Source organism: Xenopus laevis, chromosome 8L (assembly GCF_017654675.1).
Source record: "Xenopus laevis strain J_2021 chromosome 8L, Xenopus_laevis_v10.1, whole genome shotgun sequence".
Taxonomy (NCBI): domain Eukaryota; kingdom Metazoa; phylum Chordata; class Amphibia; order Anura; family Pipidae; genus Xenopus; species Xenopus laevis.
This window is the reverse complement of record NC_054385.1, coordinates 96,770,615-96,795,856: the sequence shown is the minus strand read 5'-3', so window position 1 is coordinate 96,795,856 and position 25,242 is coordinate 96,770,615. Positions and strand designations below refer to the sequence as shown.

The 25,242-nt window shown below is 40.0% G+C and overlaps 2 protein-coding genes and 1 long non-coding RNA gene across 3 annotated transcripts in view; all 3 read left to right on the top strand.

Moving 5' to 3' along the window:
- Positions 1-8,166, top strand: part of mapkbp1.L (mitogen-activated protein kinase binding protein 1 L homeolog) — an 86,921-nt gene extending 78,755 nt beyond the window's left edge. Inside the window, 6 exon segments of the mRNA NM_001093073.1 lie at positions 423-602; positions 1,044-1,119; positions 1,749-2,026; positions 2,269-3,132; positions 3,846-3,931; positions 5,142-8,166. Coding sequence (NP_001086542.1) covers positions 423-602; positions 1,044-1,119; positions 1,749-2,026; positions 2,269-3,132; positions 3,846-3,931; positions 5,142-5,432 — 1,775 coding nt within the window. The 3' untranslated portion in view covers positions 5,433-8,166.
- Positions 8,167-13,693: 5,527 nt separating this feature from the next.
- Positions 13,694-18,884, top strand: jmjd7.L. The gene is made up of 3 exons (XR_005963473.1): positions 13,694-14,640; positions 17,659-17,790; positions 18,383-18,884. It is a non-coding gene; the product is annotated as a jumonji domain containing 7 L homeolog (long non-coding RNA).
- Positions 18,885-19,064: 180 nt separating this feature from the next.
- Positions 19,065-24,936, top strand: LOC108699174 (acyl-coenzyme A thioesterase 1). The gene is made up of 3 exons (XM_018231038.2): positions 19,065-20,264; positions 23,165-23,367; positions 23,860-24,936. Exons 1-3 carry the CDS (start codon positions 19,697-19,699, stop codon positions 24,457-24,459), a joined length of 1,371 nt encoding a protein of 456 aa, XP_018086527.1. The 5' UTR covers positions 19,065-19,696; the 3' UTR covers positions 24,460-24,936.
- The last annotated feature ends 306 nt before the right edge of the window (positions 24,937-25,242 follow it).

Sequence of the window (25,242 nt, the reverse complement as noted above, 5' to 3'; positions counted from 1 at the left end):
TTTGTTGTAGTGACAATCCTCTAGTGGAATTTATATCCTTTAGCTCAGATCTATTTTTCCCTGTAGTAGGCCCATTTTTCTTGGTGTCCATGGTTCATATTAGACTTAAAATGTTATAAAAAATAAGCCTATGGATACCATTGAGCTGTAAAAACATCACTGAATCCAATCCATAGACCTCCAACTAGGCAGTGCTGCTGTAGCCTTAGGGCAATGGCACCAGGATAAAAATCGCTTAAAGCCCATCGAGGCCAAAACATACTGGGATGCTAGCCATTGATCATGTGCATAGAATATATTTGTACAATTAAATCTTCTCTAATACACATGGTTTTGCTTTTGTTTATTTTAGTTTGCAAAATGGTTTGGATATTTTGTAATGTTCTTGGTCTTTGTTTTTTACCTTGGTGTATTCCCTAAAGATTCTGAAAGCACAGAGCCCTTGAGTGTAGATGCAAACTCTTCTGATCTGGAAGAGCAGGTGGAAGCTGAGGATCTGGAGCCAAACAGCCCAGTGATGGATGGGGAGATCCCACAGACACCAGACCAGGAGAAGTTCCTTAAGCAGCATTTTGGAAACCTCTCTGCTGGCAATATTCCAGGTTAGTACAGATTTATAGATTACAGATTTTTCTCCATTTAGCTGGACCCTTGTTTTTAGCTCCTTAAAGTGCTTTATGTAGCAATATAAATCTATATGTAACAATATAAGCTTGCATGCATATATTAGTAAAACATCATAGCAAATATTTACATTAATTCTGTACACACGTTTTATCAGTGGCCTGCATTGTAGCATGTGGTTACACATAGCAACCATTCAGGCTATTGTCTGTTGATTGGCCTAAAAAATCTGCCATATACCTAAAGGGTGACTCGTTTATTCTACAGAAATTAACCACATACAATTATTGTAAAATGCACCCAAAAATGTAACTGAAACAAAAAAGAATTCATTCTGTACTAGTGATGGGTGACCTGTAGTGCTTCAAATTCATACAGTGTATACTTGTGCTGAATCTCTTGATCTTCTGCATTCGCAGGTGGACCTCTACTAACTTCAGAGAGGAATGACTTCTCCAGCATTTCCTCCCGCTTCCTTGCAATGGCCGCACCCAGGTTTGTGTTCCTTTCATTTATTCCTTCTTGTAAATGAATAATCGAAGATTTAAGCTTCAAAATGATAGATTGATCTCTGTTCAAAAACATTTTTTTATTTTATTTTATTTTTTTTAATTCTGAGCAATAATCCAATATACATGAATTAAACCTTTTCAATGGTTTTAAAGATATTCGTAAATGCAGTTGCTGTTGAAAGCAGCAACTGAACAGAATCCAGGCAGACCTGGGGAAGAACTGGCTTCTGCTGTTTCACATCAGAACAGGAGTGAGTTTAGAGAGCAAAAAGTAATAAACATACTGCTTTTTAAAACCACAAATTTGCACAGTTCATTATAGATGAATTTTGCCTAAGAACTCTGAACTTGACCTGAGTGATCTATGGCTGCAGACTAAACCTAGAGGGCCGAGGGCTCATTTACAAATGCCAGGTCCAACTGCTATGTGCAGTAGAGTATACACTCATGCCTATTGGAGCAAAATACACACAATGATTGTGGGGGCTATTGTGAAAAGAGAATGCTTGTGCCAGTTGCTCCTTTAATGGTGCATATGCAGAGTGCAGCATTTGTGTAGTGTTTGTACACTATTTTATGCAGTCTTTTTTTTTTTTTTTTTTGTCCCTTCAGCAAAAATCAACCAGTTGAATCCTTGATGTTTGATTCAGAGTTCAGCCCTGCATTATTTCAGCCTTCAATGGAGCATCCCGCACTGATCAATAGAACCGAAAGTCAGCCCAAAAGTGCAATTACGACTGATCACGATTTCACCAGCCCTCAAAAACTCAACTACTTTCAAAGGAAGAGAAAGCACCTTCAAGAATATGAGCATATAGGTAAAGGCGGGCCTTTTTCCTCAGTGATGCAGATACGGAAAACGCAATCAGTTCATGATCTTGTAAATGAAGGTAATGTCAAGATTGCTTAGTGAAAATTTGTCATTTGTTTGGGGTAAAACTATTTAAGAATTAAAATTGATTTTATCCACCAACATAGCATGGATTAAAGTCAGGATTCCTTTCTCAGCCAGCTAGACACACAATTTTAGATGTTATCTAGAACAGGGATGAACTGCTCCTGTTGCCACACAAGCTCCAATATACTTACATTTCTATAATCTAATAAATACTTTAATTTGAACCTCCTTCAGGTAATAAAACAACCGCCAATGGAGGTATTGTGAAAATGCGTTCCCAAGTGCAGACAGCTGCCGAAAGAGAAGAGAAGGCCATTCGCCGACGAACTTTGCCATCCACTCTAATAAAAGTGGAAAATGTGGCCTCTGGTACACCCCATTCAAAAGATGGCAAATTGGCTAAAGGAAGATCCTACATGAATCCAACCACAAGCTCCATGGCTAAAATTTCTCGGAGTATGTCTGTGGGAGAAAACCTAAATATTGAAGAGAATCAGGACGCTTCTTTGAGTTTTGATGGAAAAGGCAATTGTGAACCTGAGATAGGGGCTATCCCCAGTTTTGTAGAGACTGAGAAGAACAGGCAAACTGCTAAAGAGACTGTCATCATCAAACCACATTTGCAGCCTGTAGCAAACTGTTCCTCAACAAAGACTTTTCAGACCAAGAATCGAGCACACCTCACTCTAGATATTGCTAAACCATTGCCAGACCGACCCCTTCTGTCCTTTAATAAAGGCAAAGGGGCACTGGAGATGGAGTCTCCAAGGTCACCAGCAAGCAGCTGTAAAGTCAAAAGTTCCTTCTCAGAGTTCACTTGTAGGAATGACAACCAGGCGTCTGGTGCTTTAGAAAAAACCAGCCCGTCAGAGGATTATGGCTGCAGTAAAAGCAAAGAAAATGATGTTAAGGCAAACTCTAAACCAAATGTATATCAAGAACGAGTAGAGTTATTTTCTGACATGTTGAAACCCATTCACAGAGGCAGAGCTTCTACCATTGGCCATACTCCAGACCATCACTCAGGGCTTTGTCCTGAAGTTGAACCCATCAGACCTAGATCTCCCTCTCTTAATGCAGCGCCAACACACAATTCAGGTGGGCATAAGCATCCATCACTGGTGGTTTCACCCTTTCTATCTCCTACCTCTGTGAGTCATCTTCCAGCTCCATCTCATCTATCTCCGTCCAGCCTTTGGCCTATCCCACTTTCTCCTCGTTTCATAAGTCAAGCCCAGAATGGTGAGGCCTTTGTTTCATGCCTTTTTTTCACAAGTGCATGGTATTGCTGCATGGCTTAATTCAGTTTAATTCAAAGTAGGCACAAGTGATGCATACCTTGTAGGAAGTACTGGTTCCAATTATGCCTTGTTCGCACCTGTAGCACTGCCTTTGTCCATAAAAGGCTACAACATCAAAATAGAAAGTAGAGCCAGGCACTAGCAGATTAACTGCAAAACATTTATTGACACGATAAAAGTGTTATATAACACTTGAAAAAGTGCCTGGCTCTACTTTCTGTTTTGACAAGTGATGCATACAGCATTACATGTTCCTTACATTTTGCATGTGGATTTAATGCATTTAATTTAGAGGAGCTAGTACAATAGACTGTACGGTCTCATTTATGTATGCACCAGAACCCTGGTCAGTATTTCTTCAGCTATCAACTGCATCAAAAAACATGCATATCTATCTCTAGATGTACTTGCCATTCCATGGCATTTGCCCTACGTATAAAACGTAAGTTCCTGCATGTGATCGTGTAGTCTCCATCTAAAGGTAATGGTTATGATGCTTCTTCATTTCAGCATCATCTGTGAGTTTTGAGCAGTGTGAACTAATTGCTTCGGAGCTGCAGGACAGTCTCCAGAAGGCTCTGAGTTTGTACAGATCTGTGAGTACACAAACTTTAATGCTTTATTATACATCTGCCTTCTATTTATAGAACCTATTGCTTAAGTCTCTGTGCCTTCTATGTCTGTTATTACATATGGCCTAATCTATCACTTTTACCAGTTCCCAGTGCACCCAATTACTGTAATGTAGTGTGGACACTGGGCTTTCATGCTGCTATAGTGCAGTTTATGGGACATAGACCAATTTATAACATTGATCTGTATTTAAACCAACCCCACACAACTTTTAGGGTTGACTCTCAACTACTGGGAGGTATACAGGTATGTGGAATCCCATTATCCAGAAAGCTCCAAAATACAGAAAGCTAGTCTCCCATAGACTGTATATTATCCAATTATTTTAAAATGATGACTTTTTTTTTCTCTGTAATAATAAAATAGTACCTTGTACTTGATCAAAATTAAAATATAATTAATCCTTATTGGAAGCAAAACCAGCTTATTGGGTTTATTTAATGTTTACATGATTTTCTAGTAGACTTGAAAGAAGATCTGTTATACAGAAAACCCCAGGTCCTGAGCATTCTGGATAAGAGGTCCCATACCTGTATAATGAAGCTGCTAAAATGAAGTGTATTCCTAGAAAAGCCATCCAGTGTTGCTGATTTATCTGTACCTTTCATAGTTCTGCTGGTATTTATAAAAAAAAAACAACCTAGCAAAGTATTAATCAAACTCAAAATGTAATTATTTGGTGATGTTTATTTGAACCAGCACTCACATGTTTGCAAGTTGAAGACCTGAAAGGACATTTGGCTATTCCTGCATTTCTGCCTTACCCCTGTGTATCCTGGATTTCATTTTTTTTGGAATACACTATCCAGACATAAACATGCTTCTCTGGAGCCAGATACATGAACACATGGCTCTTAGACTTATGTCATACAAAAAGATTTGTAGTCACTACTTGTATCTGGCTAGCAGAGGTTTATATAATGTTCTGTGAAGGGAAAACAACTTGCCTTAGAGGAAAACAGATACCTATTACTAGCCAGCACACACAGCTCCAATTCTCCCAATTACATGGTTACATATTTAAATCGAGTTGAAAAAGGACCAAGTTCAACCCAACAAGACCATATTCTGCATTCCACTTTTCATGTTCCTTTTAAAAACAGGAAAACTTCTAAAACATGGTGAATGGGTTTTTAGCCTTTGCTAAACTGAGCATTGTGTTCTGTCTCCCAGGTGACCACTGCTGATCCTTCAGCTAACATGGAGCGCTGCAAGATTGCAGGTCTATTGACTGAAACCTTTGGTATGGTGAAGCGAGAGCTTGATTTCTTGAAAGAAGGAAATAGCAGCCCTGGAACAGCAATGACACCCCAGGATGAGACTGGCTCTGACTTCACAGCACCCAACTTACATGAAGAGCATGGGACACGTCGCCTGGGTGATGACAAAACACTTGCTCTTCTCCAGCAATACTCTGAACTCTTGCTGCAAGCTGTGGAAAAGAGGATGGACAAGAAGCTCTAAGCAGGAGCAGCAAGTCCTCGGAGTGCACATCTCTGCTGGAGCCCTGCGAGCCAAAACGGACTCTTGACTAAATTAAACACTAAATCCATGTTGATGATTTTATTCTGTTACAGCAATCTCTTCAAACCAGCAGTACTTACCACCTAGCAGACTGGCCCTGCTTCGGTCAGGACTGATATTTGTTCTGTTTCTGCTCCCAGTTGCTCGCAGATGCACAGAACACTTTTTTTAATTTAATCTGTGATCCTAATAACAAAAGCATTTATCAAGTGTTTTTTATTCGTTGCTATATATTTTTAAATTATTGATTTAGCTTTAACTGTTTGTGTTGGATATCTCGGCTTTTTTTCCCTGCAGAGGCAATGCATTTATTTTCACAAGCGCCCACACTGTTGGCAGGGCCAGATACCCGCAGCTTTGGCAGTGCAGGGAGCTTTAAGAACGCTAAGTCTTGGCATCTCTGTTTAGGGATGGTTTACATTTTCTTAGCATTGTATTGTTGCTGCTTTCTTTTATATATGTGTATATTTGTTATTTCATTGTTACAGTGTGTTATTACCCTTTCCACATACCTGAGGGGCTGTTGCATTTCTCTGACGACCTTGTATAAGATGGCGGAATCCATTGGTTTCCTTCCCTTTGCTTCTAGAGAAACTTAACTTTGTTTCCATGCAGGGGGTGAGGATGTGCAAGTTGGCTTATTTGATACATTTGTTATTGCTGGGCCAACACGAAGTACATTAAGGCTTTGCCAACTAAATTCCAGTTATCCAAACTGGTTTGCCTATCCCCAAGTATCAGCATTTGTTGAACACCAGAGTTTTCATACTGGTCTCGACCATTTTCTTTATTCGCAGCCAGTTCATGTTTTTATGTTAAATGACATACAAGTATTATTGCACATTTTACCTGAACTCCATTTCTGATTCTTCCAAACAGTTAAGTGAGAAGTCAGAATTTTGTTGCCCCCTGTCTTGTATTCATAATGCTTACATTATATACTGCTTGTGGTATGGTAACAGTTAGTGCATGGGCTTTGCTTGAAGAGCTGAGAAACAAGCTTACCAGTTCCATGTTAGGAAATGGGTAACCCCTTTGCCTTTGGAACCTGTAAACTTTTTTTTTAAATGTTTTTATAGAGCTTTTTCGCAGCCTCAGGTGATCGATCAAGCCAAGGACTTGGACAATCCCTTTAAAAAAAAATATAAAGTAGGGTAAAAACTTGCTGTAACATAGTTTGTGTGATCTATGCAGACAAAACGCACCTTTTATTATCCAAGATTATTTAGTAAGTGGTTTTTTAAGTGGTGCTTTTTATATTTTATTTGAATAAGAATGCAATGTTATATATGAGAGGATGGATTTACTTTGGAATGAATACAATTACTTGAACAGGCGATAGTTTCATTTTAAGAAAGTAATGAGGCTGGTCCTCTAATAGAACTTTGATTTAAGGTTAACCCTGCACATTTAATCCTTGGCTGTTCTAATCAAGGAACGAGTTAATAACATGGGTGTATATTGGCAGGTTACTGATTTAATAGGCTACCAGTAGGTTAGAAAGATGTGCCCTATCGCTTTCAATACAAGTTTGCCGTAAACCTAATCTCCAGCTTGTTGTTTGCCCTACTTTTATTTTTCAATATTATTGGCTGTTCTCTGTTCTGCTGTAGCTGCTCGCCATTTACATTTTAACTGTTCCATTTCAGCAAGCAACAAGTTTACGACTGACCTGATTTTTCAGGTAATTCTGAGCCATTTTTCTTGTAAATAGTAAATCTGCCCTGTCATACATAGAAACGGAATGAGGTCAGAGTGTTATTTGGGGCAGTCAGGTTTTTATATCCTTTTTTTACAGTGCGGTGTAGGCCACTGACCTATTGCAATGCAATCTTTTGGCTTCCACTGCCTGAGGAACTAGTGATGAGACATCCATGTTCTTAATAATAACAACGTATAATAATAATAACAACTTCTTAATGAGTGGAGGCAAATATGCGGAGAACGGTTGCTCAGTGTACACCATAAGCCCTTCATACAAATAAGGAAAACAGTCACTTTTAAATCAAGCATGATGACTTATGAAGACTTACATTATGGGAAGCAATGTCATGTGTTTAAGTAACACTGGGTAGATCATCTCTGGAATTGCTTTACAATAGGTTGCAGGCCTGTGGAGATTGATTTTTTTTTTTTTTTTTTTTTCTTTTTTTGATATTGAAGAACTGGCCATTGTAAATAGTGTAAGATAAACCATTTAAAGATCTATTGCTTGGCTCAAAGATGGGTTTTTGAAGTCATTGGTGCATGAAGAAGAGATGCATGCTGACTTCCTCTAGAGAATGCTTATGTTGTAAGCAAGCTGCATGCCATGCGTTTGTCATAAGTGCAACCAATATACTCCACCTTGCAACCATTTGACCTTCACTGCTCTATTATATGTCCTTTGTCTTTAACGGTCAATTCAAAGTCACATCTGTAGATGCCACAGAGTGAAGCACCTGACTCCTGAAAAAATATTTTGATACGTTACCTTTGTTACAGGAAAGGATTTAAAAACACGAAAAAACTTTTTCTAACCATTTGAAGCAACTCTTTTTATGTTTGTGTTTTTGCACTGTGATCTGCCCTCTCCACATGTCTCTGGGAGGAGAGGCTCTTTTTTATTCCTTTGTACTCCATGTCTTAATTTCAATAAAAGTGTGGCTCTTTTTGAGTTTTATTGATATAAAAATGGAATGTCTCCATTTCTTCCTATTGGATCTCATCTGTTTGCAGGTTTCAGAAAAGAGAATCTCAAAGTTTTTGGCTCTACCGGTACATTCGTTTACCGTACCATATCCCCATGAGGCTGATTTAGTGGGGCAGGCCTATGGCTGCTGTAAACAATAACCCCTTTAATAACAATAACTTCATTTCAGCAGTGTGCATAGTAAGAAGAAGGACTTTGTGAACAAGGAACAAGGCAGTTTTGTCTTTTACTCTAACTGAATGCTGTGGTATCTGCCAGTTTTATAATCTGCTCCTTCTCCATCAATCCAGACTGGGAGTAGGACATATGCAGAGACTGAGGTATATGATCTGTGATAAGCAGCTGCTTTATAAAAAATATAAATCAAAATACAGTACAAACTTGGCAACACACATTATTTGCTCTATGTGCTATTTGGGCATAGAAATCGCTCTAGTTACAATAAAATACAACTAAATCTTTGTTGTAATTCTCTGATTTATAAAGAAATTAAAGCCATTAATGCACAAATATTTGGTAAAGAATCTGTAGCTCCACTTCTTGACTCTCACTCTCCAACCACTTATTTGTTTGTTTTGTATATGGAAGTATGGTCTGATTACCTATTAATAGGTTTGAACGATCGTACAAATCGTTCATCAACTAAAAAGACCAATTTGCCAGGAAAACAAAGGGGAGCTGCCTGATTGGCCCTGCAAACATTGATAGATTGCACTGGGACCGACAAAGATTTTTTAACCTGGCCGATCAATTTCCTGACAGATGTCGGCCGAAAAATCGTAAAATGTACGATCGTTTGAATCCCACTAACTGCACGATAATTTCGAAGGATCTTCGCTAAAATCGGTCGTTCGGCAAGAGAAATCTTTGCGTCTATGGGGACCTTTAGACTCCAATTCCTGAGTTTATGGTAACTCCGACTCTTCTCTGCAAAACTGGTATGTTTGTGTTGGAAAGTCTACTATAGTTTATACAGTATCTCTAGCAGAATTAAGTCAAAGGCAACTGAACATTTAGCATTTTTTGAAAACATTTCACCACTCATCCGAGTGGCTTCTTCAGTTCAACTTGGACGCCTGTATCAGAGCAGTCTTTAGTTAAAACGTGACGCGACCACAGACAAAATACAAGTCTTTTATGCAAAAAAACTAGCAATCTGGTACAGCAGGGGGTACTGACCAATATACCTAAAATTTATGGAGAAGGGTTTCCTTGTCCTTTAAGTAGTCCCTAGTGTCACAGTAACACTGTAGCAATCTGATGACTATCAAAGGAAAAAGTGTTTCGGTACTCCTGGAACCGTTGTCAGGATGCACACGGAAGTCGTTATCTCAATTAAATACTTAACACACCATGAACAATATTAATTAGGCTATATAACATAATTGCATAATGGTTGTAATATATATATATATATATATATATATATATAGAGGATTTTACCAAATCGAGCAAGCAATGTTTCTCTTTTATAAAGCAAAACACATATGATTGACACGCCCTTCATTTGCATAATGCATAGCAAACCAAAAACAGGTAATACGAGTTACATCATAGTTGCTTTCCAATATTAATTTCAAGGTTCCAATGTCTAATAATGAATTCACAGTGTGTCACATAAATAATAATCATAATCACAGAACTACTCCTGTATGCATTAACATTGTATGTTAAAAAAAGGCATATAGATCATAATCCCTATTGAGTCCCTTGGGATGCATTGTCTGTAAAGTATGTTGGACAGGTTGGTGCTCCACTCTACTTTGTGTGTATATATAGACACACACACAAGCAAAAACTATATCTTTAAAGCCCAAACAAGTAGCCACAGTCACATTGAAGTCCAACATATTGGGGGGAATTCCCAAAAGTGTCAGGACAGAATGTCTTTAACTTCCAATTTATTTTTTAAAAGTGTTTTTTTCGGCACCACGTTTCCAGACATTTGTCTGACTTGCTTGTAAACTCATTCATTCATTTTGCGAAAATTTATACGACACAGTAGGCTCTCCAAAATTAAAATATTTTTTGAAAACGCTCAGTAAAATGTTGTTCCTCCAACAAAAAGTTATACGACATTTTAGAAAATTGTCGGACTTACGAGACATTCAGAGACTGTGAATTTGCCGTCCGTACGACATTTAAAATATTTGATGACCGCCACTTCTGGGTTCCTTATTTTACCGACACTTTTGTGAATTCACCCATTGAGTTCAGATAAACTGCATTGCACACCTTTTATGTGTGAGCCAGTGTTTCAGTTCCCTCGGACATTTATCAGGGTTACAATGTGTAAATATATTATGGGGTTTTTTTTGGGGGGGGAACCTGGGTCCAATACAAATGATTTTCTTTCTTTAGCCTCAGAATGTGCAGTCAACTGTTTCTCTTGCATTACCGAATTGCAGCCCATAGATGGCGCTGAAACACTTCAATTTCTGCCTCAAATGAAGGATATTTTGACGCTGACAGCGTGGCTCGTTGTTTTAGTCAGTGCCAGGCATCAGTTGATTGGCCAATTTTCCGGCAGTGGTCGTCCTGTTCTAAGGATAGCGTGGTTAATATAGGCTTGATGCAGAGAGGGAATGGCAGAAACGGGGCACAATTTATGGAGTTGTCTACAGAGTTTCTCTGAAGGAGTTAGGGGTAACCGCATGCCCTTGTTAGCTTGTCCCCATACACGAGCACATGCACCTTTTTCTTAGGCTGGACAGAGCTCCGTGTGTATTACTTGAATTTGTTTCTTAGGCTTCTTAAGTACGTGCAACTTAAATATTTATATATGTGTATATTCTTTATTATAGTGCTACTTTCTTTACTCCTTGTGTCAATGTATTTGTAAATAGTGCAACCCCTTTGACACCTCTTTGTCAGTGTTATACTCCACGTGTGATGTTTACCAGATGGCACGGGACAAACCTGAGCCACTCCCACCTAGTGGGATCTGGGAATGCACCTACGGGTGGCCTCACTAGGAACAAAATAATAATGCCCTCACATAATTGGTTAAACTGAATAACTGTTTATCTAAAATAAATGGCCAACTAGTACATGCAGCACTCCTAACCGGTGGCAATAGGGCCTCACTAACTAACTTGCTAGCGCAATCTGTCTACCTAACTAAAAAAAGGCAATGTCCTTTCAATAAACAGTGTCTGTATCTTCAAGCGATTTTTTTGGGTACTGTCCCTTTAAACTGGATACTCACTCCAAATCCTCTTTGGATGCTTTACAGTTTCTCTTCAAGCGAGTAGAGCACATTCAGACATACAGTGCGGCAACCGGCCCCTTTGGATGCTCAGATTGGAATCTCCTGCCGGTTGCTTCTCCAGTCTGAATTCCTTCGCCTTTACTAAGTTGCGGAGTTTTGTCCCAGGCGACAGATGCTGGCGAATTTTCACTAGCGTTACTTCGCCAGTGCGAGCAAATCAAAGCGAAGAAGCGCTAGCGGTCAATTCTGCCTAGCACAACCTGAGGTCTTCGCTCAGGCTAATTTGCAAATGGCGGGAAATTTCAATATGAATGGAGGTCTAAGTTGTTTTAATGCCCTACACATGAGCCCACTATAATATAATATTCCATATGTTATAAAATGTATGGGGGAAACCAGGTAGCGAAAAAAAAATGTATGCCTTTTGCAGCCTATCATCCTGAAAAATGAATTGTCACCATCATCTTTTGGACTTTCCACTCAAAATTATGATGTAAGTAACAGAAGATTGAGAAAGTTCTATGCACTCCAATGCACTTCACCTGGTCTGAGCTGGCAAAGGCAAGTCTGGCGAAAGAGGTAACGCTCAGTAAGATCTGAATTTGTGGAGTAACGTCCATTAGAAGTTACACAAGAATGAAAAGAAGTTACACAAGAATGAAAAGTCGCCTGGCGTTCGAGTGCGAATCAGCACTAGCGTCTATCTCCTTCGCTAGCGAACAGACGCCTGCACCTGTTAGTAAATCGGTGAAGTGCCTAAAAGTGTTAACGCTGGATAATTGTCACCAGCGTTTGTCACTTTGCCCTTTAGTAAATTTACCCCTCTGTCACTCCAGGCACAGTATCTGGCTTCCCTGTGCCAACCTGATCCAAATGTCTGCTTTTGGTGGAGCCTCTCAGCTCTCTGGGCCCACGGTAGCTCTCTGGTCTCTTTCTCGGTCCACCATGTTGTTCTCTATGCCAGGCTGTTCTCTTTTGCCAGTATCTGTGACTTCCTCTTCCTGCCAGTCACTCACTAGCTGGCAGCTTAATGACACTTTCCAAATTTTTTTCGCCTGACTTTTTCCATTAGATGTCAAAAGCTTGGAAAAGGCTATGCTAATTCTATTTTTTAATCTTTATAGTTTTTGAATTGTTTGTCTTCTTCTTCTGACTCTTTGGAGTCACTGACCCCATCTAAAAAACAAATGCTCTGTAAGGTGTAAGGGTTTAGGTAGCTGGGATCAGTTTTCTGGGGCAACACAGCCCATAGCACAACCAAAACTCATGAAAGTGTAGTCTCTTTTTGGCAGTTTATTGTCACTTGCAGCAGAAATAAACAAAACAAACAATTCAAAGTAAAATTCTTGCCACTTAATGGGCTTCTAACTAATACAGTTATGTTTTCCTAACTAACCAGGAGGAGGCCAACCGCCTGTCTCCCCAAAAGAGAGTACATTGAGGAATATACAAAATCCCAAACCTTGTATTGATTTCAATCCCCCTCAGTCAGCTCACACAGGCAGCTTTTCTGTCTTTTTTTCAGACAGGCGCTCCACACTCTGGTTTGAGCTGCCTTTTTAATTATCCACCTGAGATGCCTCAGAACAACAAAATACCCAGGCTGGATTAGCAGTCCTGAATCACTCTGTTAGGAACCTGGGGCTTAAATAAGCTCTGTCCTGGACTTTTTCAGGTATCCTAGTGGTGACCTTACCACAAAGGCTACACATTTATTGTTATTGCTACTTTTTACTACTCATCTTTCTATCTTTCTAACAGGCATCTCCTATTCATTTTCCAGTCTCTTATTCAAACCAATGCATGGTTGCTAGGTTAATTTGGACCGGGGCAATCAGATAGTTGAAACCCTCTCCATTGCAGTTTTATCAAGAATGGATATCCCCAGACCTTGTATCATTCGCAATGCCATTACTCACTGGCCAGCCCTTCAGAAATGGACCTTTGGTTATCTCTGGTATGATAATGGCAGCTGACTCTTACCATCCAGGTTTAGACCGGGTTTGCTTTGACCCTTTTGCTTTTTAATTAAAGAATAATCTCTGAAACAGAATCCTGGAAGTCACCAGGTGTCCTTTCTATGAGACATCTTTAGTTGATGAGAAACAGGTGGGTTCCATTAAGTTGCAGCTTAGTTTAAGGAATACAAAACTAAATGTTTGTTGTTTTTTTTTTTAATGTTGCTTTCAAACTTTATTTACAATGCAGTATGCCTTCAACATTCTAAAATTGCATTGTGCAAAACTACATATTCATTTGTGAATATTCTCCTTTATGTAGTGCTTGTGTAGACTCCTAGAAAGTTAGTGTGACCGTCGCCCCAAATGGTTATGCAGATGCACAAGAACAGGTTTGTCATGCCTGAAGAGTGAAGCATGCTTTTATCAGACTTCCTGGACATTGTGGAGAAGAAATCAGTGAAGCACTGGGTAATGTAGTTCATTCAAAACTTTTGATATGCTGTATTGTACACTACCCGAATACCCAATGGTCTCATAATATTATATAATATATGCCCGGTTTTAAGGGTTTGTTGTTCAATGCAGCTGTCTGAACTGCTGTTACATGGAACTACTCTAAATCTCGGCATTTCAGTCTGATATCCCTAAATTCACCCGTGTTCTTTAGTAGGTTTGCTTGTCTTGCTCTGTTGTTCCTACTATTCATTTCAATCACCTTTGTCTTTGATGATCCAACCAGGATCATTTTCGCATTAGGTCTTCCATTAAAAAATATATGCTGCAGTCCATCTTCTTATCAGCATGTGTATTAAAGTAACCAAATAGATGTAAAGTAACAAAATAGATTATAATATGTTAAAAAATATAAATGGGGCCACAAATAATGCTATAGCAAGCAACTGCAATTGAGTATCACAAGTGATGTCCTGATAGGCCAATTGGGATTGCTGTTATCTGGTCAATCTGGTTTATCCAGCAAGATTCATGGAGTGAGAACTGCTTTTTGCATCTATACAGTTCCATTATTCACAACCTGTTTGACTTAACCACTTTATAATTACAGTGGAATAATACCTAGTGTGGCTCATGCCTTAAAGAATGTGTTGGAATTTTTCATTTGGTATACTAAGATTTACAAAGTTAAACACCAAGAGTGTTCCCAGTAAATGTGTGTAATGTCTCTAATATTGTAATTCACCGGGTCATTTTCTTATTCTTTAATCCAAGGAAAGAGTCCAGATGCTGTTAATTTCTGGCCAGGTGAATCAGCGGCCATAACATCCTGTAAGTCCTATTGATTCACTTGTTTTGATTTGGATTGATTGTAATTACAGAAAACTATTGGGTACATGTCTTTCCTCTGAGTAATTATTTTGTAAAAGATGTAAATATGCGTTTTCATACCATAGAAAAAATAGGTTATTCTATGTCTTATTCTGTGTCTTATGATCACTGTGAGTGAGGCTAATGTTACAAGGGCAGTTTTGTCACTTAATGGGACTGTAGTACCTAAACTTCCAGCTTCAAAAACAGATTGGGTTACGAATATTTTAAGTTTTGATATTTTTCTAATCTGTCTAGGTATTTGTTTGTTTTACAGAATCCTTGTCTTTGTTAGGGGATGTATAATGTAGTTTGAATTTCCACCTGATGAATGTAGACAAATTTGTTCCTGTTTTATTGTGTTGATGTTTGTTTAGTTAATTAAGCTGGGAATATATACTGAGTAGAATAATTTTTGGTGTAGAAACTCTCAGTGAGTTATCATGAAGGAAACTATAATTATCATTTTAACATGTGATCTGTTTCATAACTTTGTGTAATAAAAATCACTCACCCTGGTGGTCCAGTCGTGCGGTGGGGACGCCCACCATGCCGCTCTTCTTCGGCCGCCACATTGGATACTCAGGGCCCGCACACCCGCGTCTTGTTCCTTATTTTGACGCGGACATGCTGGCTTGATGACGCCGGCGCGCAATGGCGTGAAAATCAAACGCTATATAAGGCACAATTGGGCTGGTGATCATTGCCCGTTTCTTTTGTTCTTGGAGCTTCTGAGCATTGTGCTAATCTGTATATCTGATTCCTGTTGTGACCCTTGCCTGGCTTATTGACGATTCTGACCTCTGTATCCTGACCCTTGCCTGATATCCGACTATGCTTATTCTGAAACCCTTCTGATTGACTTCCTGGTTTGACCCTTGCCTGCCTGACTACGATTATTCTCTGCCTGGCCCGACCCGACCCGGCCTGATCTGACTACTCTATTGCCTAACGCCTTGTACCACAACCTTCTGCCCAAAGACTTTGCCTACTGTTGTGCCCCTCTGCCTGTCTAGAACCCCTTGCCTTGCACCTCTCATAAGAACTGGCGGCATCTGAGTAGCTGAGGGCTCCTCCCAAGCCCAAAGGCGGCTGCTACAGGCAGAAGCATGAGCCGAGACCAGGGTGCTTGGCATCAGTTCTAGAATTAGGGTGTCAACTGTTACACTTGGTCAGTTTCTGTAAAAACAATGGGACTTCTTGCCACTATGAGCCCTAGGCATATTTTCATGGGCCCTTCCTCTAAACTCTAAAAGAAATTACATCACTGAGCTCCGATTATGAGGATATAATTTACAGGTTATCCATGGCTCTTGTGCAATATATTTGTAAAAAGATAGGTGCACATCTGGATTTTTAAAAAAAGTTAAAAATACATAAGGTCTTGATAAATATCTTAGATGGAGAATGAAACGTTAGCCTGTTTTTAATGAGAATTAATTGTTTTTAATTAGAATTAAAATCCTATTGTGCACTTATCTTTTACTAAATAGTACAGAGTATTATGGTAACACCTGGGTTTTCCCTAGTGAATGGTGTGCGGAAGGTCTAAGGACTGTGCATGTGTGTATAAATAAAAAATGTTTTTTAGCTCAAGGAAACATTAAAATTATTTTATTTATTTGTTCTCTGCCAACCCCCATTGAAAGCAATATTTGCTGTGAAAGGATTATGAATTTTTTTTGCTTCAGCCACAGTGAAGTCACCTGGGAAAATACTGCTGCTTCAGAGTAGACCTTCAAATGGACATAAGATCATGTAGTTTTGCTTAAGGGACCTTCCACCCCCTTAAAGTGATACTGACACTAAAAAACTACTTTTTAAAATATGAATGTATATTAAATGTTACCTATAGGTCATGCGGATAGTTTTTTTGCTGAGAGGTTTGTTTTTTGAAGTAATTGTTAGTTGAAGTTCCTAAACCTGACGGTTTTGCCAACCTGACTGTCCCATCTCAGCATGTCAGTTAGTTTCTAATGCTAATGGATTTCTGCTGCACAAAAATGGCAGCCCCCTCATAGGCGATCACAGGGAGTCAGGTAGGTAATGTAAAAGCATTGGGCAAATACTTAATTACAAAATTATAAGAAGCATGCACAGTAAATTTTATGGTAGATGTAAAAAAAAAAAGGTTCAACTTCTGGTGTTGGTATAATTTAAATTCACCCACCCCTTGTTCCCAGTTGAATTGATGGATTCTGGAACCTGAATTACCATTGCTTTCCTTGGTGGGAACTGTACAGATTCTCTGGAATCACAAAGTTATAGTTAGACTTGTCAGTGGGAAAGAGACAATGTAAATAGTGAACAATATTGGAATCTATTTGTGCATGTAAAATACCATAAGGAAAAATTAAATCCTGCAAGTGCAGATAGATGGCATAGGAATAAAAACTAGGGATGCACTGAATCCACTATTTTGGATTCAGCCGAACCCCCATATCCTTCTCGAAAGATTCAGGCAAATAACGAACCGAATACTAATTTGCATATGTGAATTAGGGGTGGGAAGGGGAAAACCTTTTTTATTCCCTTGTTTTGTGACAAAAAGTCACACGATTTCCCTCTCTGTACCTAATTTGCATATGCAAATTAGGATTCAGTTCAACCGGGTAGAAGGATTCCGCGAATCTGAATCCTGCTGAAAAAGGCAGAATCCTGAACCGAATCATGGATTCGGTGCATCCCTAATAAAAACACATGAATGTTACGTAAAGGCACATTTTATATGGTCATCCTTTGTGCCCAACTGATTTATGTCCTCACTGGGCTTGCCATATTAAAATTTAAGATTATGACAGCGCTAGTGACTTACAGGTTCTTTTACATAAATTCTGACACTGCATTTTTGCAAAAAGAGTACAGTGCCAGGAAGACACCCTCTTCTTTAATGTGGTATTTCTGTTTTCCTTTTTATTGTGAAATAAACCTACCTGTCCACTTCTTTCAATGTAGAACTTTTTGTCATATTCTCTTAAGGTTCCCTGGATTCCTCTTAATCCATTAGAGCAAGACTTGATTCGCTACCCTGCTTATAAACAGACAAAACCTCTGCACTGCACAGTGAGAGCGGGAGAAATGCTGTATCTGCCATATTTGTGGATATTAAATGTATGTAAATATAGCAAAGCATTTTGGAAACTTTGATGAAAAACAAGCTGGCAGGTAATTGCAAAATATGTGATGTAACGTTTCAGGGGCGTACCCGAAACGTTACATGACTTGACTAATAAAATTGCAGGGGATTTCCCTGCTACACCTACATAAGTGTTTGGCTGATCCTTATTGTACTAATTGGGAGAGGTGCCGACCCCTCCAACCAAGTACAAGGCGAGACTGAATTGGAGAGGCTGGGGGAACAGGAAGCTTCATTGACACGAAAATATCAAGACACCCATTGATTAATAGATTAAAGCTTTTCATGTAACTATTCTACCGATACATTTAAACCTGTTTGCTGTTGAAATAAATTAAATATCAAGCTTCAGTGAAATTATATATTATTATATTCCCCTTTAGCTACCTTTTCACTGTGATTGAATAATAATAATAAGTGGTATAGATGCCTGTAGATAATAATAATAATAATAAATGGTATAGATGCCTGTAGGTCTCTGCTTTTGGTTTGCAACTTGCTGCAGCCTTCATGCAACATGACTAGTTCCCATGTTAAAATTAACTCTCCTTTTTTTCCCCTTAACAGTACATTTTTGGTATGACATGGAGAACGACATCCAGTACCACTATTTCCAGCTTCTTGACTCTATTTCCAGAACCGTCACTTGAACCCCAGCTATAATTCTCATCATCAGGCAGCCCCATAATGAAGCCAAGGCTAACCAAAAACCCTGCTATGGATTAAAGGGAAAAGCCAGGATCAGGCTACATGCTCAGGGAGTGCACTTCCTCCTAGTGATCTCATGTCCTGCATCACATTCTGAGCAACCTATTTATGAAATGTTATATAATGTGAAATACTCATAGAGCTGCTCACAACAATAAAGGCATCCACATGTATGTTTTACATTTTTTTTACCTTGTCATCTTTACATAACGATGCATTTTAAGGGACATAGATAATAAATGGTACATGTAACTGAACATGTGCAACACAATGGCTTCCCTCAATATATGCAAAGGAAACAAAACCCGGCCTATGACTACTAAATCTCTGGATAATTGATCAGAATAGGGATCTTGTCACTAGAATATATGCCCCCCCCCCATACACGGGCCGATAAAAGATGCCGACAGACTAAGTCAGCAGTTTATTGGCCCTTGTGTGGGGCCATCTGATGAGCGCCCACGATCGATATCTGGCTGCAAGTCGGGCAGGGTAAAAAATCCTGTCAGATTGCGGCCGCATCTTTTCGTTGATGTGGCCCTTCGATCCGACCGCCTGTATGTCCTCCATTCTGGTCCAATTGTTGGGCCCTAGGGCCCACGATCGGATCAGCTTGATATCGCTCAACTCAATGTGGACATATTGGGAAGAATTACGCTCGTTTTGCAAAATCGCCAAATAAACAGATCTCCCTGTGTGTGTGGCCACCTTATGTTGGACATAACTTTGGTACGTTTGCTGTCACAGGCAGAATATCGTATGATTTGTTCGTTTACTACTTTATTTAATCTGAATGGTTAGTAAGAAAGATAGGGACTGATCGCTCATGGGTTATAAAAGGTAAAACCTGCAGGCGTATGGCCATCTTTATTGGAAACAAGGCCACATAAACATAAGTAGAATATGCGCATGGATCCACAAGAGGGGTAACGTAGCGTGTCTGTGGTACATGGCAAAGTCAGGGTGACATTTTGTGCCTCAGGAAATCCTGTATAAATGTTGGTAGCTTGTGTTGTTAGACTGGTAGAAGTGTAAGGAGGGTGCTTGGGGTGAGAGGGATAGTTTATAGTTGCGTGACAAATAATCCCATATAATGCGCAGTAATACACGTATCCCCGCTGCGTGCTTTGTTTCTGTAGATAAAGGTGGCGGTGCTGCGGAGGTCGTGGCGTTATGTTGGGGCTGAAGGTCATGGTTCGCGTGAGTAGTTGGCCTGCGGCTGTCGCTGCCTTTAGGTCTAGTTGTTACACTGCTACAGCCAGTCACAGCCTCCTCCTCACCCGGGCAATGTCCGTCTCGTTGCACGTCTCCCCCGCGCGCTGTCTGTTTGACGAGCCCCTAAGGATGAGCGTGTCCGGCCTGAGTCCCGGGCAGCAGGTCACCCTCCAGGCACTTGTTACAGATGAAGCCGGGGAGACCTTCACCTCATTTGGCCGGTACCGGGCAGGAAACAGCGGGGAGTTGACTCTGTCACGGTCCCCGGCTCTGGCGGGCGGCAGTTTCACTGGGGTAGAGCCGGAGGGTCCCCTGTGGTCCCTGCAGCCCCGGAGCCCATTCAGGAGGTTTGTGCGGAAGGACGTGCAAAGCCCAATACGGCTCGAGCTGTCTCTCTATCGGGACCATGAACCGCTGGGGCCGCTACTGTCCACCGTCTCCCAGGAGAGGGGATTCCTCGGGGCAGGAGTGAGCCGGATCCCCGTGCGGGAGGGCAAGGTCCGGGGAAGCCTCTTCCTGCCGCCCGGTTAGTGCTCCGGATATCACTGCAAAGTTCCAGCTTTATCAGGGGTGCTCGTTAGAGGTTGCACATGTAACTGTATTCTGCTGTGTAGCCCAGATCTCATGTCAGACTTCAGCCCACAAACACTCCTCTGTCTCTAACTCTTTGCTGGGCTTTCTCATGGAGCTGGGGGTAGGCTCCTATATTTATATCTTGCTTCACCTTCCAAAACTATTTTCAGTTCAGTTGTTTTCAGACTGAAATAAAGTCATTTTGTGACAGTTTTTCAGTTTATTGGTGATTCATTTTTCACCTTATGTATTTCTGAAGCAACTCTGGTGGGGCGTCACCGACTTTGCAAAACTGTTCTAAATTGAAAAACTAATACATTTCCTATCTTGGTCCCTGCTGAGCGGAATCCCCGAGTAACAATAGGGCAGAGACGCACGCTGCTATTTCAGGAGATTAGTTGCCCATCAGCAAATCGCCTCTTCTTCAGGCAAGTAATCTCCCTGAACTGCCTTCCCGCCGGCTAGAATGTAAATCACAGGTGGGATGGTACTCAGAGCGATTCGTTTTCCGAAGTTTCCTCATGAGGCAACTTCGGGTGACTAAGGGCAGGGGCACACGGGCAGATTCGGGGAGATTTAGTCGCCTGGCGACTAATCGCCTCTTCTGCAGGGCGACAATCTCCCAGAACTGCCTTCCGACCTGCTATAATGAGAAAACGCCAGCGCAATGGCACTCGCGGCTCTTCGATTTCCGAAGTTGCCTCATGGGGAAACTTCGAGCGACTTTGGAAATCTAAGTGCCGCAAGTGCATTGGCACAGGCGATTTTTAATTTTAGCAGTCAGAAGGCAGTTCGGGGAGATTGTCGCCCCGGAGAAGAGGCGATTAGTCGCCAGCCGACTAAATCTCCCCGAATCTGCCTTTGTGCCCCTGCCCTAAGGAAAATGAAGCATTCCGAGTGCTGTCCTGCTGGCGATTTTCATTGTAGCTGGTGGGAAGGCAGTTTGGGGTGATTAGTCTCCCAAATAAGATGCGATTTGTCGCCAGGTGACTAAATCTCCCTGAATCTTAGCATGTGTCACTACCCTAAAGGCAGCTGTTAGAATTGATACAATAGTTGCTAATACTCCAGAGATGCTGCTGATAAATGAATCAACTTAATGCAGCAAAATTGTAACAGTTCAGAATCTGCACCTGAATTACTGAGCTGCCAGACAACACCAGAGATAGGGACATTCAACTTAAAATTTCAATTTTGGAAAAAATACATGCAAAAATGGAAAGTAATTGAAAAACGTTATTTTTATTTCTTTTGAACTATCTGAAAACAACTCAACTGAAATAAAAGTTTTTGGAAGGTGAACCTTTACGTTAACTCATAGTATGTTATAGAACCTTTCAATTGGTCTTTATTGTTTTATTTTTTGTAGTTTTTTTTAATTCTTTGCTGTCTTCTCCTGATTCTCTCCAGCTTTGAAATGGGGGTCACTGACTCCATCTAAAAACAAATGCCCTGTAAAGCTACACATTTGTTATTACTCCTCTTTTTATTCAGGCCTCTCCTATTCATTTTCCAGTCTCTTATTCAAATCGGATAAGTTGGACCCTATCAACCAGACTGCTGAAATTACAAACTAAATAACTTAAAAACCACAAATCATAAAAAATGAAAAGCGATAGCAAATTGTCTCCAAATATCACTCTCTACATCATACTAACCGTTAACTCAAAGGTGAGCAACCCCTTTATTAACAATGGCATCAAGTGAAATACAGGCAGGTGGTGTCCCTACAGGCTATGGGTCTTGCAGTTATGTTTGGTTGGCAGCTGCTCTTTTCATTGCAAATGCCATCAAATCAGAAGGTATGTTGTGGCATTGTTAAATATGGAGTTTAGATTCATTTAAAGCAAAAAATGCATTGGTGATAACTGCACATATAGATGCACCATGAAGAAGCACTCTGCAACTATCTATCTACATCTATCTTATTCTGCCCCTCTTCAATATGCAGCAGCGTTCACTGTTACACACCCATGATCCACAATTGTTCATTACAACAGATCAACAGAAAATATATCCCATCACATTGTTGCCTGGTAACTAGGGCAAGTCACAAAATGAAAAAAAAGAAGGCATATGCAAATGCTGCAGAATGCCACTTCCGTATACAGTTGGTTGCATTCTAATGGCTGTGCATTGGGGTTTTGTATTGTGATTTGGGGTTGTGGACAAGATGAATTCATCTCTATATTATCCCATACAAGAGTGGTGGAGTTCAATTAAAGGGATACTGTCATGGGAAAAAAAGGTTGCTTTCTTTCAAAAAGCATCCGTTAATAGTGCTGCTCCAGCACAATTCTGCACTGAAATCCATTTCTCAAAAGAGCAAACAGGTTTTTTTTATATTTAATTTTGAAATCTGACATGGGCAATACATATTGTCAGTTTCCCAGCTGCCCCCAGTCACGATATGCTCTGATAAACTTCAGTCACTCTTTACTGCTGTACTGCACTTTAGAGTGATATCACCCGCTCCCTCCCCCACAGCAGCCTAACAACAGAACAATAGGAAGGTAACTAGATAGCAGCTCTCTAACACAAGATAACAGCTCCCTGGTAGATATAAGAACAGCACTCAATAGTGAAATCCAGGTCCCACTGCGACACATTCAATTACATTGAGTAGGAGAAACAACAACCTTCCAGAAAGCAGTTCCATCCTAAAGTGCTGGCTCTTTCATGACAGAATCCCTTTAAGCTGCTGTTAGAATGTTTTTCTTTTTTTGAACAGGAGCAGGTACCCATCGTTTGATGTGATTGCGGTTACTGATGTGTTGTGTTTCAGCATCAGTTCTAAAATGATGTTGCTAAGGAGCTTTGTTTAGCATTGTTAATGTGTTCTCTCCTGTGCAGGATCGGGCCCTTTTCCTGCCATCATTGATTTGTACGGTACAGGTGGTGGACTGATGGAACACAGGGCCAGCCTTCTAGCCAGTCGGGGGTTTCTGACATTGGCACTCGCCTATTTTGACTATGACGATCTTCCCAAAGACATAGGCGGACTTCACCTGAGCTATTTCAAGGAAGCATTGCAGTTTCTAAGAAGTCTTCCACAGGTATTTATTTGCATAAACTGAATTAACTCCTCAGCCCAGGAATCTTATCTCTTTCATCTAGCTGTGTGACTCAGACATTGAAATGGAGCTGCTTATACAGCGTACACACAGCAGATAAGGAAATGATTATGACAATCAGAGCTACTTACACAGGCATCCAAATTCCAAGATGATTGGCCAACCTGATCATTTCAGTCCAAGCTAGTTGACCATCTAACTCTGTGTATGGCAGATTATGATTTAGTGGTTTATACAATGGGTCCAGCCTGCCTAGCTGTTACGTCCAAGTTTATTTCTTTATATAAAGTATAGAGTCATAACTAATAGGGTCAAGTAAGCTTATTCCCCTTCTAAACATCTATCAGTTGCATCATACTACATACTGGAATTTAGCCAACTGGTGCGAAAAAAAATCTCAAAGAACAATTTGTAAATAGGGAAATTAAGAACAGCAGGAAATAATACATATTTTTCTTTCATATGGTTTTTCAGGTTAACAATCAAGAAGTTGGGGTTATTGGCATCTCAAAGGGCGCGGATTTGGCAGTTTCTATGGCAACATTTCTTACTGGCATCAAGGCGGTTGTTAGTGTCTCTGGTTGTAGTGCTAATTCCTTTACCTCATTACAGTGTGAAGGTTTTACTCTTCCGGGCCTAGGGTTCAACCCAGAGAAAATAAAGTTCACTGAATCAGGAGTGTTAGACTTCTCAGAAGCCATGGATGATCCCAAAGACCCGGCAAACGAATCCTGTCTTATTCCAGCAGAAAAATCTAACGCTGCATTTCTCTTCCTTTCTGGATCAGATGACATGAATTGGCCTAGTTCTGCATATAGTGAACAGATTGTGTTGCGCCTCAGAGCACATGGAAAGGATGTGGAATCCCACACTTATCCTGGAGCTGGACACCTATTGGAACCTCCTTACTTCCCTTTGTGTCAGGCATCTAATCACAAACTCCTGGGTATTCCAATGTTATGGGGTGGACATCCGAGAGAGCATGCTAGGGCACAGAAAGATTCATGGCAAAAAATCCAGAGTTTCTTTAATAAGCACCTTATGCAGGTTAATTCTAAAAGTAGCCGACTGTAAAACTACTAATTTTTGAAAATATATTCAGAATGTATTTGTAATTACACAAGTACAGATGGAGAATACTTGAATGTAGCACGTTGCACAGCAAAAGGGTTAGTTTAAAAGTGTTAGAATATGTGCTCCATTTGTAGGTTGTGTATTGAATAGAGTGGTAGAACAGGATTGCTCAGCTTCTCTCCTTGAATAACCTCATGTGGTCATGCCCATGTATTTCTGGCTTCTGCAAGAAAACAATACATTTTATGAACAGTTTTTTAATAATGAATCAATAGTGTAATTTTGACTAGGAAAGTTAATCCTTGTTTTTTTTTAAATTAAACAGAAAATAATATATTTTTTAATATGAAATGTTTAAAGTATAACAATCTCACCAGTTTTAAAATCAGTCTGGGTGTCATTTTGTTTTGCTTTTTTGTTTGTAACAGGTTTCTTAGCTGTTTCATTAATTTAGTTTTATTAAAATAATCGATTTCATTTGTGTTTCGACTTGATGATAATTTACCTGCTAATGAAGAGAAATATGAAGAGCACATAGTGGAAAAACATATAGTGGCACATAGTGGAAAAACATATAGTGGCACATAGTGGAAAAAGAGGTTACGGTGCTCATGGGAGCATGGAGCATTGGTGTTAATTAAAAAAAAACCTTTTGTTCTCTCTTTTTCCATCTGTTTTAGAGATACATACTTTATTTGATTATTCTACATACTTTGTGCATGGGTTCAGATAATGTAAAATTATTTTGTCATACAGAAAGTCTGTGGAGCTCCCAAAAGGTTT